This window comes from Sceloporus occidentalis, unplaced genomic scaffold, assembly GCF_023333645.1.
Source record: "Sceloporus occidentalis isolate IW3139 unplaced genomic scaffold, rSceOcc1.0.p SCAF_7, whole genome shotgun sequence".
NCBI classification, from domain to species: Eukaryota; Metazoa; Chordata; class Lepidosauria; order Squamata; family Phrynosomatidae; genus Sceloporus; species Sceloporus occidentalis.
The window spans coordinates 58833319-58850369 of NW_028316987.1; the positions used below are offsets into that span (position 1 = coordinate 58833319).

At 39.0% G+C, this 17051-nt stretch overlaps 1 protein-coding gene across 1 annotated transcript in view; it reads left to right on the top strand.

Annotated features, from left to right (window-relative positions):
• Positions 1 to 15335, top strand: part of IGF2BP3 (insulin like growth factor 2 mRNA binding protein 3) — an 88331-nt gene extending 72996 nt beyond the window's left edge. Inside the window, exons 11-15 of the mRNA XM_089533081.1 lie at positions 6312 to 6431; positions 8341 to 8415; positions 10969 to 11100; positions 12960 to 13073; positions 13651 to 15335. Of these exons, the coding sequence (XP_089389207.1) occupies positions 6312 to 6431; positions 8341 to 8415; positions 10969 to 11100; positions 12960 to 13073; positions 13651 to 13752 (543 nt within the window). The 3' untranslated portion in view covers positions 13753 to 15335. The remainder of the gene's footprint in view (positions 1 to 6311; positions 6432 to 8340; positions 8416 to 10968; positions 11101 to 12959; positions 13074 to 13650) is intronic.
• Positions 15336 to 17051: the final 1716 nt, after the last annotated feature.

Consider the following 17051-nt stretch of genomic DNA (forward strand, 5'->3'; position numbering starts at 1 on the left):
TACGGTCTCAGCAAACAACTAGTGCTCAGAAGGGAACACAGGAAAATATAGAGCTGAGACGGAGAAGTGTGGCTCACCATCAAAGGAGGTTGAAGCAGAAAAGTCAGGTCAGTCCAAGTCATACACAGTCCAGTAATAAATCCAGGAAACACAGCAAAGGAAGATTACAAGAATGTAGTTCTAGTGATATGCCATCTGCCTCCATATGTGAGTTGCTTGATAATCAACACCTTTATGTGTGATATACAGACACCATATAGAAAAAAGGCATGTTGGTTATGTGTAGCTGATGTTCTTTGAATAGTCATCAGCACAGTCACCCTTCCTGTCATGCCCAGCCAGGTTGATAATGAGGAGGATGAGGTAGAACCTCCACTGGGACCTGAGCCTGAAGCTGAAATTGAGTCTGAGTGTGGCCCTAGTTCTGCTCTGCCAGATGCAGCAGAGCCTGTAGTCTCCCAGGAGGCTCAGCAGACAACCCTCCCAGCAGCCAGACCTTCAGGCATGGATGAGGGAGAAGGGACAGCAGCACCTACAGTACCTACCTTCAGCCAGTGACGAGCATAAAGGGAGGGCTTCCAGCGTTCGAGGAGGTTTTATCTAAAATGCCGAGGTAATCAACAGCAGCTGGATTCCTGCAGCTTGGGAATTTAAACAGGTGCTGAATGCTTGCCTCAGTGTCAGAGATTATCCGAGCTTCCCTGCAAAAGCATGCTTGATCCTGACCTCCCTTGTTTTTTGGCTGGAAACCCTGCTCCTTGGATTGCTGGTTGCCTTGTCTCCCTGGACTTCTTGACCTTGGATTTGCCTACACATCTCATCAGTCTCTGGAACCTTGGACTTCGGATCTCTGACAACTCTTGGTTTGTGCTCTTAGACTCTCTTGTTTGCTTTACTGGACTGCATTAAGTTCTGGACATTGTTTAGAGTTGTGCATTGTTATCAGCCTTCTTGGCCACTTTCCCAGGACACTTCCTCCCCTTATCAGCAGATCTGTTGGATCCTTGCTTCTGCCACTCTTTGCCCAAGTAGGGCTGAGAGAAAGATGCTAGAGCATATGCATTAGAAAGGAGAGTCAGAGCTACCACCAAATGTTCCAGCTTTCCATAAGGTTCTATATGATGGCTCTCCACAAATGGGTGAATGCACAGTTGACTACCTGAAAGGTATTAGTTACAGGTAAGCAACCTGTCCTTGTTGCATGCCATATAGGCAAAACTCAGTATACCTGCCTTCGTTCCTTAAAATTTTGATTTATAGTGATTCAACAACACAGAAGTTAAACTGAAATAGATCTGTCTGCACATTTGTTTCAAGCACATATTTTGCTAATTATACAGTTTGAGGAATAAAATTTTAGAATATGAATTTAATAAGCTTAAGAAAGAATTGCAACCTACAAAATATTTTATCTGATGAAATTCACAGGATATTGATTGTACATACCAACTTATAGAAAATAACATTTTGCCCTGATTACACTGACTTAAGTACCAGATGTAGAGTGCTACAAAGAAGGTCTTGATTGTAAGTCACAGTTTAGACCATATCAGCAAATAAAAGGGTTTTTTTTTCTGTGTCTTAGCTGGAACACATGCTTCTGTGATTTTAGTCATACTTCCTTTTTTTATGAAAAACATTCACTGATGTATACCTTTCATTGATTTTTGGTTCTGATTGTGCAGAAAGCATTTGATGGATAATTTTTTGAAGTTTTCTAGTGAACAATGGATTGACTAACAAGCAAATACAGCACAAATATAAGTAATGGAAAGATGGACTCCTGAAATGCTGCTCGTATAATTAGCTATAAGGTAGATTCACAGAATTGTCTAGCAGGAAAACAGCTAAATAGCCAAGTAAAGAAAGGTTACCAGTTGTTGTTCAATACACAGTTCAGGGGCAAAATGATAAGGATAAAGGGTACACTTTATTATATTGAAGATAAACTTTTGATTTGATACTAGCTTGACATTCCAGGTGGTACCATTAAATCAGTTTATAGAGGAAGTGACAGTCCTCACCAATGTGAAAAGAATGCTGAAATGTAGAAGTGAATGGGGAGAGATTAAAATCCATAGCAGTATGCTGCTAGTTTGATTTTCTTGCTTAGAAAAATGTGATAGGCTGCTCCAGGGTCCAGGCACTTGCCTGAGGACGCCAACTCTAGAGCATAGCTTCATTGGCAAGTGTTGGGTTTCATAATCATATGATTCACTTTTTACAACATACCATCTGTTGAGAAAATATCTGTTTTGCTGGAGGAACTCACAGACAACATGATAAAAGAGTCATGTTTGGAGTTCTTGAATTCCATTTGTGTCACTTGTAACATGTGTTTTAACATTTCTAACATACTTGCTTTGGAGAACTTGGTATTGAAAAATGAAGACATAAATAGCCTCAGGCAATTTTAAAGAAAGCAATTTACAGGCAATTTTAAAGAAAGCAATTTACAGCCTTATAGTCCTAGTCCATTGTGGCACAATCCAGTGGAATCTGAGAGTAAATCTCGCTCCCTTGGTTTGACATGCTGCTGTTAGATAGTTCTGATTACTAAATTGTCTTAGATGTGTCTGTTTTTTGTTTCTGATGATCTATGTTTGTTCAACTATGTTGTATTGTTTTTTAAATGTTTAATTTAATAATAATAATAATAATAATAATAATAATAATAAAGCACCAGCAGGGACACACTCCCATGTCAATGCTTAGGCGAAGATCATCCACTAAGGCAACCACAGCAGTCTCAACTCCGTATCCTGCTCTGAAGCCAATTTGAAATAGGTCTGGAATAATTTGTATCATCCATGACTGCCTGTAATAGAAACATATGTTGATGTGGTAAAGATATGAAGGCAATATATCAAACAGTGTAAATTGTTGCTATATCAAAAAATAGAATAGCTTTATTGACCAACTATAATTATAAGTACAAGATAGATAACAATGCAGTCTTAAGTTACTTCTTTGTTCACTGATTCAAAGCTCTGTATATAGCTAAAACATATTGGGTTTCCAGATATTGTTTCTTGAAATAAATATTCATATGTGTTTAGTTATTAGACACATCTGGGACTTCACATTCACTAGGAGTTACCTTCAGTTGTATTATATTGCTGAAAGCTAGTACAACTATCAGTAAATATTTCCACTTTCTGTGAAGATGCATGCCAGGTGGAAAAACAAACAGCTTCTGGTATTGTCAGAAGACTATATTACTTGGTTAGTTGTAAAGAGTTAAGATTTGCAGACAATATGGTCCTTAACACCTGTAAATCTGAAAATCTGATCTTGCCCCAAAGACCATCTAGTTGGGATTAGCCACTCACCATAGCTTTAGAACATACTGAAATATGTATCTCATTCTTACACTCATGATAGCAAAAATTCTTTAGGAGTTTCAATATTAATAAATCGTATCACAGGTCTGGTAGATGCAGAATTTTATTTTCAAAACTATATGGAATTTAATTTTTGTAGCTATGTTAATATAGGAGTGACCATCCCATAAAGTGTATAAGGAGCTTTGTAAAGAGAGACATAGTTTTAGAAACCTGTCCTTTAAAATAAAACAATACTATATCAGAAATTGTTATGTTCAAGCTCTTCTGCTTATTGACAGTTGCTGCTCATATAGAAGACGGCTATCCTTGTGAACCAAATGATTTTCCAAAACTTGTGTGTGTTACAGGACTTACTATGATATGATGAGTGGATCTACACAAGCCACAGGACTGTTGGGGGTGTTTGGGGAAAGATTCAAGGATTAGTCTCAACATTATTTTTGTTCAACATATAGTATTTATCCTTTGTTGTACAAATTAATAGCCATTTAAATGATGGATTTAAAGAGTTCTGGCACAATATAGGTATATGTGTTCTTTTATAAAATATGTAACAGAGAAGTTCTGCCTGCCCTTCTGAAGAGATGCATTGTGCTTCCCTGTATTCCTTAAAATGAGAGGTTTTGAGCAGGAGAGCTGACCTGCAAAAACACTAGAGCTTCCATAGTTCAATAGCTGGGTAGCATGTTTTGGGTTTAGGAAGGTTGAGCTGTGGATCCTGTAATCTACAGCCTCTCCTGGACTGTACCTTGGTCTGTTATCCCTTGTCCATCCCATTCTGATATCGGAAAAGTGGCATTTTCTCCAAGGTTAGAGCTGCCCTCTATAATCTTGGATTGTAGACCTTTATGTCCATTCTCAGAACTGGAGATCAGAGGAATTCTAATGTCTTTGGAACATCCTCCCATTTGCTGTAGAGATGCAACCTACTGTATGCATGTCCAAAGGAGGGTGACTAAAATGGTGAAGGGTCTGGAAACCATGTCCTACTACGAGGTATAACTTAGGGAGCTGGGGATGTTTAGCCTGGAGAAGAGAAGGTTAAGAGGTGATAGGATAGCCCTGTTTAAATATTTGAAAGGATGTCATATTGAGGAGGTAGCAAGCTTGTTTTCTGCTGCTCCAGAGAACAGGACCTGGAACAATGGATGCAAGCTACAGGAAAAGAGATTCCACCTCAATCAACATTAGGAGGAACTTCCTGACAGTAAGGGCTGTTCGACAGTGGAACACACTCCCTCAGAGTATGGTTGAGTCTCCTTCCTTGGAGATCTTTAAACAGAGGCTGGATGACCACCTGTCAGGGATGCTATGATTGTGAGTTCCTGCATGGCAGGAGGGTTGGACTGGATGGCCCTTGTGGTTTCTTCCAACTCTATGATTCTGTGTATATACTCAACTATAAGTCGACCTCATATATAAGATGAGGGCAGATTTTAGGGCAAAATTAATGGATTTTGATATGATCCATGGATAAGTTGAGGATAAAATTTAGGGGCATATAACAAAGGATCTAAAAGATGAAGCAAAGGAAAACAATCCCAAAGAAATTACAAAATCCCAACAGGTATAACTTTCTGTGCTCACACTAAAGGCTGGATGGATAAGAGAGTAGATGGAGGTCAGTCAGGGCTTCCAGGACAGATTACACTCTTGCCTTACACCAGGGGATAGTTCCTATTTTTTTTAATAAGAGTTAAGGTACAATACTTTAATTGACCCATGGATCAGTCGACTAAGGTTTTTTGGGTCAATTTTTTAACTTAAATTTCTAGACTTAGACATGAGTATATACAGTAAATGTGTTCAAACGTCTGAGTTATTTACTTTCTAATTGCAATGAAAAGTGGCCAGATTTTTAGAAAAGTTAGGCAGGGCTTAAGTAGCAAAGCTAGGTAGCATCTTTTGTTTATAGCTGCTTTCTGACTGTGAACTTCTTAACTGTACCATGCTTTTGCAAATACCACTCTAAACACTGTATATTTCAAGTCAATATTTTATGTGCAGTCACCTTTGCAGTTGGTATTTGGCTTAATTTTTGTATTTTGAACAACACCTTGTATATTCCATCGGCATTTTAATTTCTTACTCTTGTATTTAATGTATATCTAATAGGATATTTCTGTCATGAGAATCCATGGTCAGATGGAAGATAATCAGACTGGAAAGTTTCTGCTATGCATGAAAGGTCTCCAGACAATTAAGAACCCTAAAACATCAGGTCTTCAAATCCTATGGAAAGCCACACCTAGTAGTGGGATTTTCCTGTTCAGATCTATTGCCCTCCATTTAAGGAGAATGATGGACCTGGGTGGGGGTAGGACTTCTTAGTCGGCTGATTCAGCACACATCCTAAGTGATAAATAGGCCTATAGTCTTCTTACAAAAGGGACTTCAGGATCCTTAAAGGTTTTGCAGTTGGTCATGTAATGCTAGAGATTTGGATTATGTCCCTCTAGCTCAGTGTAAACAGTGCTTTAAAATTTAGAAATATCACATATTGGTATCTGACCTTTGTTATCTTAATACAGTGAATTGGATCTGGGATAAATTTCCAACATGTTGAAGGATTATGTCTCTGGAGGGTTTCTGATCAAGCAGAGAACTTCTGTGAGCAGAATGTTATTTCTAGCTTTTCCCTTGGCTCTGAACTTCCTCTTGAAAACCTGCTCCTAATAGTTGGGGAGCCCTCAGGAATAACATGAGAGATGACACCAATTTATGGGCAGGCAGAGGACTGAAGCGATCACCCTATCAGTAGAAATAGCCTAAGTGTGGCTTTTGTGCAGAAACACCTGACTCCATCAGAGTGAAAATAATTTCCCTTTGTTTGTACAAAACTTTGCTTTAAAAATAAAAAGCAATGAACTATGCATTGTGCTTAAGGATAGGGGTATTGGTTTCAGTTCATTAGTACAGTTCAGGCTGTTCATTACCTATCCCTTTTTTTCTTTCTCACCCCAGCAACAGCCAGAGTCTGAGACTGTTCATCTTTTCATCCCAGCCTTAGCAGTAGGAGCCATTATCGGAAAGCAAGGGCAGCACATCAAACAACTTTCTCGTTTTGCAGGCGCTTCCATTAAGGTAATATTACAGTGATCAACTTCAAATTTGCTGTCTTCATTTACTGTAGATTCAAGTTTTTACAAGTACTGCTTTGTTCTGTGTTCTAAGATAGATACTGTACTTTGAATGCAAAACAGTAAATGGTACCTGCTGTTTATGAATTGGACCTTAACTGTCTTCTTTAGAGACAAGATAATTACAAACATGTTTTAAAAACTTCTTTGAGGAGTGAAATATAAACTGCAAAAACCTCATTGCCTTGGTGGTTATGACTGGTAGATGGTATTTGTTCTTAACATGGCTTAAACCTTTAGACCATTTTTTAAAATTAAGGCCGGTTACAAACCGGCAGTTTAGTGCGTGACGAGCACGCACTAGGGTTACAAAAGGGCGGTGCTTCCGCACCGCCCTAACCCTAGTGCGTGCCCGTCACGCACTAAACGGCGGCGGCCCTTCCATATGGCCGCCGCCATGAGGACGTCACGGCCGCGCCGCCTCTAGACGGGGCGGCGTGGACGTGACGTCCTCAATTCGCGGCAGGGCGCCTAGGGCGCCCTTTCCACAGACCAGGAAGGAGCTCCGTTTCGGAGCTCCTTCCTGGTCCGCGGCGCCGCTTTGCTTCGCTGGGCGCAGCCTTCAGACGGCTGCGCCCAGCGAAGCAAGGGAGAAAGGGGCCAAGCGGCCCCTTTCTCCCCCTCCCTGCCGCCGCGGGGTGTCCTTGGGGCTTGAAGCCCCAAGGACACCCCTTTTCAGGCTGCGGGGAAGCGGCGTTTTGCTGCTTCCCCACAGCCCGAAAAGCGGAGGATCGGGGCCTCAGCGGCTGCCGGTGTAGCCGCTGAAGCCCTGATACTCCGGGGAAAGGGGCGGGTCCAGACCGCCCCAAATGGGCAGTCTATAACCCGCCTAAGTTTATTTTGCCATATTGTACACAGCTGAAAATGCTATTTTAATTAGCAAACATGAATGCACTGTAAATGTGCTTCTCATGATGCTCCAAATGTTTAGCTCAAATTAAAAATGCAAATTGGTCCAACCTGTCAAGAATTTGCTGTTTCGGAAAGCCACTGTCTAGACTTATTTCAGTATGACAATACAGTGTATCTCTGGTGAAAGAGCTTATCTCTTCAGACTCTCACTGTAACTTTTACCTCACTTTCTGTCTAATGGCATCTTCCAAAAGGTGATTTCACTTTTCCACTTTTTCCAGCTCTGTTTTCTGGAAAATTGGTGTCTCCTTCTCTGTAATCATAGATACATTTACATGGAAATATGCTGGACTGAAATCAGTGACACATACCTCTCTAAAAAAAATTACTATATCTTCATAAACACAACACCAGTAATTAAAGGACTGTCTTCCCACATATGAACCTGCCTGGATCCTGGCACTCTGCCATGAGATGTATTGATGTAGAGAAGAGAGGGGACAGACTCTTTTGTAGTAGCCCTTGTGGTGCTGATATTGTCATCTTTTTGGCTCTAAAAAAAAGGCGCGCACACACACAGGTATTTGAATAGTTACAGTGGTTCATCTTGGTATCTATTTCTGCTGTTTTAAATCCTTGGTGACTAGGGGTTGATTTTAGGTGATCTTTTGGGAGATCTTTTATTAAATTGTCATGGTTTAAACAAAAAACCTGCACATGCATGTATTTACAAACATCTGCTCCTTCAATAAACCTCTTCAAGACTCATTTTTGGCTGTGTGAAGTGAAGCATAAATTTACCGAACTGAACCACCAAACTAAAGCAACTCATAGGCAATATTATCACCAATTTACATGGTTAATAGTGAACTTGTATCTAAATAATGGAGTGGGTGGGCTGTGTGTTAGCTTTTATTTATGTTTGTTTTTGTTTTTATTTTGGTAATCATCAGAGTAAATTAATCAAACACCTTTTAAATCTTTCACTTATGTTATATTAGATTGCACCTGCTGAAGGACCAGAAGCCAAGCTGAGAATGGTGATAATCACTGGACCACCAGAGGCACAGTTCAAGGTACCGGATTCTATGTTTTCTAAGTCATTTTTTGGAATTGATTAGAACCACACCTGGCACATCTAAACATTTACATTTCCTTAGTGTGTAAAGCAAAAAAAAAAAGTATATTTATGGAGATGCCAACTCTAGCCTTCTATGTTATTGTTGGAAGTAGGCATTTGTATCTGATGTTGAGTGTATGCATAAATGCACGTGCTGGTTACTCAACTATAAATATGAGCAGAATGATCCAGGGCAGTTTTAAAGAATGTTGCCCCATTCAAGTGAACCTTGACACAATTTTTACAGCTCTGTTGAAGGTGACAGTTCATGAAAGCACAGTTTCCATGTGAATGCGTGGCTCAAGGCCCTTACGATAACTGCTGCAGTTATTAATATAGCCAAACCACATTTACTGAGGAGGGAACCAGTGCAGTGTGTTTGGTTTGATCCAGGGGATCAGGATTTGAATCTCTGCGCAGCCACAGAAACCCACTGGCCACCTTGTGCAAGTCACATTCTCTTAACCTTAGAGGAAGCCATGGCAAACTTCCTTCAGATAAATCTTGTCAAGAAACCCCTGCGATAGGGTTACCATAAATTAAAGTCATCTTAAAGGCACATAACAATAACTAAATTTACTTGGACAAATAAAATGGCTTCAAAGTTCCTGACAGAATTTTGGATGACATCTACGTTTGAAAGGAAAATGAGCTGTATGCTATCAATACATTTCTAACAATAGCATGCTGTGATTTCTGAAAGTAATGGTGAACTGAGGTTTTGCATCATGGAGATTATGTTTGATGTGGCATTCAGAAGAATATACCCATCGTTCCTCATCAGTGTGGCTATCTTACCATAAAATGTACTATTGAACATCTTAAACTACAGCAGTCAAGTAGGATTTTCTCTTCACAATTAAAAAATTGGGGGGGGGGGGGGGAAATGTGCTTGTTAGGAAGATAGCCCTAATGCTGACTTGGCACTGGCATTGTGAACATTCTTACCAACCTAGTTAAGGTGAGTCACATCCTCGTGCAATGAGATGTTGGGAAAGACACACTTATCCCTTTACACTCTTAAAACAGGGCTGGTTTTAAATGCAGCCCCTGCCTCCTGTTTTGGGATTTGTAGTTCAGTGAGGCTTAAGAGCTCTCTGGTTGAATATTCTAAATGCCCTTATGCATTTAAATGCATTTAAAGCAACCTAGCCCCGTTTTAAGAATGTAAAGCGATAAGCTCCTTAGTCACGTTTCCCTCAAATCTTTCACTTTCATTTTCCATGTTTTTTTAATTTAAATAGCACCTTCAGCTTTACATATCTTCTAACTTGCTGGTGTAAATTGTTGTGGCAAATGCAGCTTCTAGCAGAAATCACCCACTTACTTTACCGGCTGTGAGATACCAGTATCAGTCTTTGTAATATTTCTTTCAGCACTTTTATTCTTTTATTTCACAGTTCTTGGCCATATAACAACATAAAAGGAGAGGAACTGATCATGTTTTAGCTCACTCCTTCTGTTTACTACTCAGTATTTTAGATCAATTCTACTCAAAGTACTAGTCCATGGACCTATGCCAGTTTGTGAATCATTGGCTGCTGATCCATGGCTAGTTTCCAGAAAAGAGTGAAACATTTATAGCCAGTGTACACAGATAATTTACTGGTTCCTAGTACAGCGCAGGATGGGTGAGGAGACCTGCTGTGTTGAGTGAATATTTTTAGAACTGAAAACAACTTTGTGGCAGGTTCAAAATGTGAAAAATCATTTGTGAAAATTACACAAATACAACGATCAGCTGATGTACTAGTGGAGATGTAGTAGGTATGAAACTGAAACCTATTCCAACTCTATTACTGATTACAGCTGCTAGAGCCTTAGCGCAGCATAGAACCTGGAACCAAGCATTGGAGGACCTGCCTCCCAACTGATAGATCCCTTTTTGCAGCCTCCTTGCTGAGTGTATGCAAAAGCTTAATAATACATTATATATACTGGTATATACATGACTATAAGTTGACCTCATTTATAAGTCCAGAACATGATTCGGGGCCAGAATTATGGACTTTTATATGATCTAGGGATAAGTTGAGAGTAAAATTTAGGAGGATGTAAAGGATGAAGGAAAATGATGCCAAAGTACTTACAAAATTCTAGCAGGCATAACTGTTTGTGCTCACCCTAAAGGCTGGATGGATGAGGAGTAGGGTTGCCATGTCCTGATTGTCCCCAAGTGAGAATAAACCAAAGTGAAAACCACTTTTCTCTTCTCCATGCGGAAGAATTCACCCTGTGGGTGCCAAGTGGCCAAAATTACTCTGAGGTTTAATAGACTTTAAGAAGACTTACCTGTGTTAGTCTGTCATCTTAGTCTGTCACCACTTGCACCACAGTGTAACAATGCTTTGGAATCTGTAGCTTTAATATTATTCTTATCAATGCATCTGAAGAAGCGGATTGATAGTCATGAAAGATCGTGGTAGAATAAATCAGTTTTAAAGGTGCTGGTAGATTTTCTCTCCTCACTTTTTCTTTTTTTGGTTGATATATGTTTTTTCCTTTGAAGGCTCAAGGAAGAATCTATGGTAAACTTAAGGAGGAAAACTTCTTTGGACCTAAAGAAGAAGTAAAACTTGAAGCTCATATAAAAGTGCCATCCTACGCCGCTGGTAGAGTTATTGGTAAAGGAGGCAAAACGGCAAGTGGCTGAAAAAAATTGAACAATATGAATATTGTCTTTTTGACTAATGTATAGTCTATGAAGATTTTCATACCAGCGCTTACCATGGACTAAGCACTGGTAAAATGTTTAGGAAGCGCTTGTGTCTGAAAGCCTGATGCACTTCCTAAGCAGTGGGAAATCGTCCGCTTGCCTCCATCATCCCTGAATCATTCGGGGAGCAGCCATTTCCCATTAACGGAAACTTTGTGTTAATGGGAAATGGCTGCTCCCCAAAACTGGTATGAAAATCTTCTAATGCCTGGTGGGCTAGTGCAACAGCATATCATCAGATACGCTAGTAATCTCAAAATGAAATTGGTTTGATAAATCTGAGGGACTGAAGTTTCAAACCAATGTAGCAAAACAACTTACATTGTTCCTGATGCAACATTGTCTATGCCCAGCTGGCCATCCCCCCCCCCCGCTTTTCCCGGGCTAACTATAACAGCCCCAAATGCACCCACCCATGGCTATTCCATGCATGGGGAATGTCAGAGTCATGTCTGGGCTATGTTCCTATAGACAGACACAAATTTATTACATCATCTGCTGGAGTTCTCCAAAGGTCTCAGCAGCTTATGTAACCATTTTGTGTGTGGTGGACATTTCATTGAATGACATTTCTCCTACCCAGCCACCTCTACCAGGCATGGAATGGCCATGGGACACTACAGTGGTTCTGTGGTAAGTTGGATTACACCTGCTTGTGCCACTAACAGGTTGCCAGTCTGTGTTTCCATGGGTTGCAGCTTTGAGACTGAGTCACATGGGGCATTTTTGAGATATAAGCATTCATCATTGTGCAGCTTTAGTAGGGTTGTGAGTAGGGTTGCTAGAGTAAAAATTGGAGAGGCCTCTTGTACCTTTAATTAATGTGTACAAGAGGGAATTTTAGGTTTTGCTTCTCACACAACCAGGTAACATATAACACTTGCTGAAATTCCATCTTCTGCACAACCATTAAAGCAGAGGTCCTCAACCTGAGGTGCCTGTACCCCCAGGGAGTGTGAGATGGAATTTCAGAGGGTGCAATAAAGACATTTGTGTGAATTTGGATTCAAGTTCTCTTTTGTCAGTCAAGACAAAATCTAGGAATCTTCAGGCGGACCTGTGGATCACAGTCAGCAAGAAAGTTCCATATTTTGACAAAATCATGATGAGAAAGCAGGCACAAAGAAGTCGTTGAATTTTATGTTCACAATTGGAATTAATAAATAAATTAGAATCTAATTGCTCAATTTAGTTTTGCATTTTATGCACTGGTTAAAAGTTGTTTTTTAAATTTCAATTTGTTTACTTGCAGTATTTTATGTGGTTCAGTTTGTGGTTCAAAAATTAGACTTCTTCATCTTCAAATGTAATATTTTTTTGAACGGGGTGCAAACATTAATCAAACATTCCCTAGGGGTGTGGGGCATAGAAAAGGTTGGGAACTACTGCATTAAAGGTACAGGACATTTTCACTCTGGCAAACATAGTTATGAGGGTAATGCATAGCATGATTTTTATCATCCTCATGAAACTGTATAGCCCTTGTCATTTCACACACAGTCTTCTCCCATTCACCTATAAACCTACATGCATATTTCCCAAATCTGTCAAATGTACACATGGCCACCCCCTACAAACACAGACATGACAATGCCACAACCCAGAAATCTTTTCTGATCTCTCTTGACCTACAGTGCTGCTTCCAAGCTCTCCCAGCCTTTCTGTAAAACACTTTTTGCTGTTGCTGCATGAGCTGTTGCTCTTATTGTTATGGCAGGGTTTCACTATAAGAGGAAAACTGGTTTAGTATTATATAAATAGTTAGATTATTATTATTTTTATAGGTAAATGAGCTTCAGAATTTGACAAGTGCAGAAGTTGTTGTTCCTCGTGACCAGACACCAGATGAAAATGATCAGGTGGTTGTCAAAATTACTGGCCACTTCTATGCATGCCAGGTGGGTGCATATTTCTATATTATGAAAACAGGGTACATTTTCCAGTGTTTCATAATTCTAAACAGCTAACTGTCCCAATACATAAGAAAGTATGAAATTGCCTGCTGAACCTAAGTTATGCTTATTGTCTCCATTTCTTTTATAGTCTTGTTGAGAAGAGGAAAAAAGGAAATTTGTTCAATTATGAATTGCGACAGTTGGTTTCACACTGGATTGGCAGAAGACTCAATTCTAATGGTGTCTCCAACATGTAATTCTATACGTGTTGATACTTGGTTCTGCTTGGTTTTCTTTCTCTGTTGGTATTTTTGACTTGCAGAATTAAAGGATAAACCAAAAATATTTTAAATAATTTATGGCAACATTTATATATATATATATATATATATATATATATATATATATATATCTCGTCGTCCATTTGTGCACATACATAATTTCATTCTTTATTATTAGGGCTTCCATGGTCTTGAATGCTTTTGAATAATTGAAGCAAGGGTAGGAAAGAAGATTATAAAGGTCAGTCTAACAAAATGAGTGATAATTAAAACTGATCCATACTTACTTTTTTCTGCAGCTTGCCCAGAGAAAAATTCAGGAAATCCTGGCTCAGGTAAGAAGGCAGCAGCAGCAGCAAAAGACGGCACAGAGTGGACAGCCTCAGCAGAGACGAAAATAAAGGTGTAGGAAAAGACCCTTCAGAGACAGATGCCAGACCAAAGAGAGAGAGACTGTAATGGGCAGGTTCTGGGCACCTGTTGGAATGATATGCAGACGTTTCACCATGCCAGTCATTTGTTTGAGGACCAGGCCACAGTTGGCATGCTGTCTCTGAGAATGTATTCTTTAGGCTCTCTTACTTTTGAAACCCAGCTTTAAACTAAGGACCCCTTCACTTCCCTTTTGTTCTATTCTCACAGTTTAACATAAACTTGTTAGTCTTCTTTTATTGCTCTTACTATTCCTCAGCAATTTTAGAACTTGGTTTAATGAAGCTTTCTCTTTTGCGTTCACTGATTTAAAAAAGAAAAGGCATTGCTCTTCTAGTCCACTTGTAAAAGAAGAAGAAGAAAAAAAAACATTTGAAGGGTGGGATTATCAGTTAGGGTTTGGGGTTTAGAAAAAGGGCATTGACAAAAGAGGTGAAGTGTTACTCCCAATGTTAACCAAGTGGCATTTCTTTTTAACATTTGGTTGCATTTTTATATAACACTGCCATGTATAAACTAAGGGAAGTGTTTAATGGTGTTGGCCAGGGCATGAAAAGATAAATATGCATTTTACTAAACTACCTCAGGCATTTAATACCTCAATTAAGAAATTGTTCCTTTTTTTGCTTTTTTTGGTATTTTGTATACTTTATAAAGCTAATAGTTCTTGAGCATTTTATTTTTTTAAAAAAAGTAAAATTTGATCAGCCAACAGCCAGGAGTACTACAGAATTTATTGAGGTGGGAGAAATATAGAAGGTTGCTTCTAGCTGTTGGCTGACAGGAGTGAGATGGAAAAATAGTCTTGGAATATCTGAGGATGTCAACACAATCATTTGTTTGTGGGGAGGGAAAATCAGTGAATGTTCAAATGATACCTGAACAAATGCCAACATTCTGATAGCAGCAATGCCATTATTTTTCTTTTAGGATGGGATGAAAAAGTTTGTGATGGTACTTTGTTGGGAACAGAACAAGGAAGTGATGGCAAGAGGCTGGGACTTGGGGGTAAAATTTTTAGAAAGTCTTTTGGAGACTGGACTTATTTTTCCCTTGTACTACTTGATTGAATGCATGAACCCTTTGTGCCTTTGACCATCACTACCTACCTACTAATGCTACATTTAAAAACATTTGCAGCCCATTTGTACTTTGCCGTTCTGTTTCAAAGAGCAAGCTTCATCTTCAGTTTGGTAGGATGCCTGATCTGCTAGAGCAGTTCAGAGGCATGGGCTCTCAGCTCTCCAGCAGATTGCTTCAATACTGTTTTCAGTTATCATGATATTGGGCAGGGGAGGAGAGATCAAACATGGTTTGATCCCATTTAAAGGTAATGAAAGGCTAAGTTTACATATCCAGCCACTACTAAGGGCCACACTAAGCCACTTCAAAGGCGTTTTTTTTAAAACAATGAAAAATGAATTAATACAACCTTAGGCTTGGCTTACAAAATAAATACAGCAGAATTTATGCAACCCACCACAAAAAAGGAGGAAGAAAACTTATTCAAAAGGCAGGGATCACAGGAAATTTACCAAATTTATTATTATTATTATTTTTAATTTCAGAATGTAATTTGAATCATGATTGTGGTAATGTGTATTCAAGTTTCTACAATAAACTTCAGTCTACCTCAGTTTTAACAATGTGGCAACACATGGTGCATAAAGACTGCTGTGTGCACACGCCTGCCCGTGTGCACAAGCCATGCTATTACCTCAGACCCATTTGTTTGTGATGTTTCTGTGCATGAAAAGATTGGAACTGCTACGCTGCACTGATTTTGAGGGGCACAACTAGCAAAAACAAAAGCTTGTTTCACCATTTTGTTGATCTACCTCTTAGATTGATATGAAAATAGAGGCATTTCTACATAGAATAGATCATTTTCCCAAAGATCATTGTTGTACAGGTTAGATACATTTTTGAAAAATGGTCTGTTTTTTTTGTTACTGCATCTTTTCTTTACTAATTGGTTTAAACACCACAAATTTGTTTTAGTTTAGCAGAAGGAAGAATGGAAGCCTTTTTCTCTCTTTTTGGACAGTACTTTGCCTAATGTTTAGGAGATTTTTTTCCCTTACAGTTACTGAAGTATGAGATGGTCATAGTGTGAGTTTTTGTTGTCAGAATCCAATATCCTTTTGTTAATATTGGAAAAAGAATGGATTATTTTCCATAACAGTTTTACTTTATGAAACTAGTGCTGCATTTACATTTACTGATTTAAATATTGTCATTTTCTTTTTAAATTTGTAGACTTTAGTTGGTAAAATCATGTCTTTAACTTTCAGCTGAGACTTGGAAATAGCTCGGAAGTGATTCTGTAAATGATTTCAGTATTCACAAAAGTATTGGTCATTTCTCCTCTGTAATGTGCCCCCAATGCAGCTTCACTTGCCAGATGCCTCTGAATGAAATAAAGAGTTTAACTCCTATTATTAGACCTGTGGTTATTCCTCCCCTTCCAGAATATGATTAATGTGGAAGTTCAGTGATTTGTAGGTCAAACTTAGTCTTATTTTACAAGATCCCTGCACAGGCGAGTGCTGCTGCCTCTGATGTTTTGCACACATTGGACAGCTTCTTGCGGAAATTAAACTTCAAACTAGTCTTGGGTTAACTCCTACAATGCATAATCAGTGCTCATATCCCGCTCTACAAATACCTTCACTAAAACTCATTGGGAAGTTTAGCAGTTTCAAAATAACAAACTCTCTTACACTTGCTTTCAGGAAAAAAGATTGATGGCAGGGTTTGGGTTTTGTTTTTTGCAAAACATTAAAGGCAGAGACAATCCTGCCTTTGCATGAAATTGCTAAAGTGTTCATGAAGTAAAAATAGATTTTATTGCCTTTTTGCAGTATAAATCAATGGTGTTTAAATTTTAGAACACTTGTGGACATGATCCAATCAATTATAAGCACCTAGATGCCATAATTCTGAATGGACCAAGCTTACACTCAGCTCTCTCACTGAAATCTGTGGAACTGGAAATTGCTTACCTTGACTTGACTCCTCCTTTGTATGTGGCTCAGTTTCCTTTAAAGAAAATGAGGCAGAGCCTGAGATGACCCAGAAAAGAGCAACTATAGCATCAAATCAAAGTTGCATACTACTTTTAGGACCACTGCTATAAAAGTGGTGTGGACATTTGTCTAGATCTTTCTCAGGCAGCATGAAAGGAAAATGAACATAGAGAAAGAGTCAATATCCATCTTCAGCTGCAGAGCCACACAATGGCAAATCTGCTGTGCTTTTGATTTTA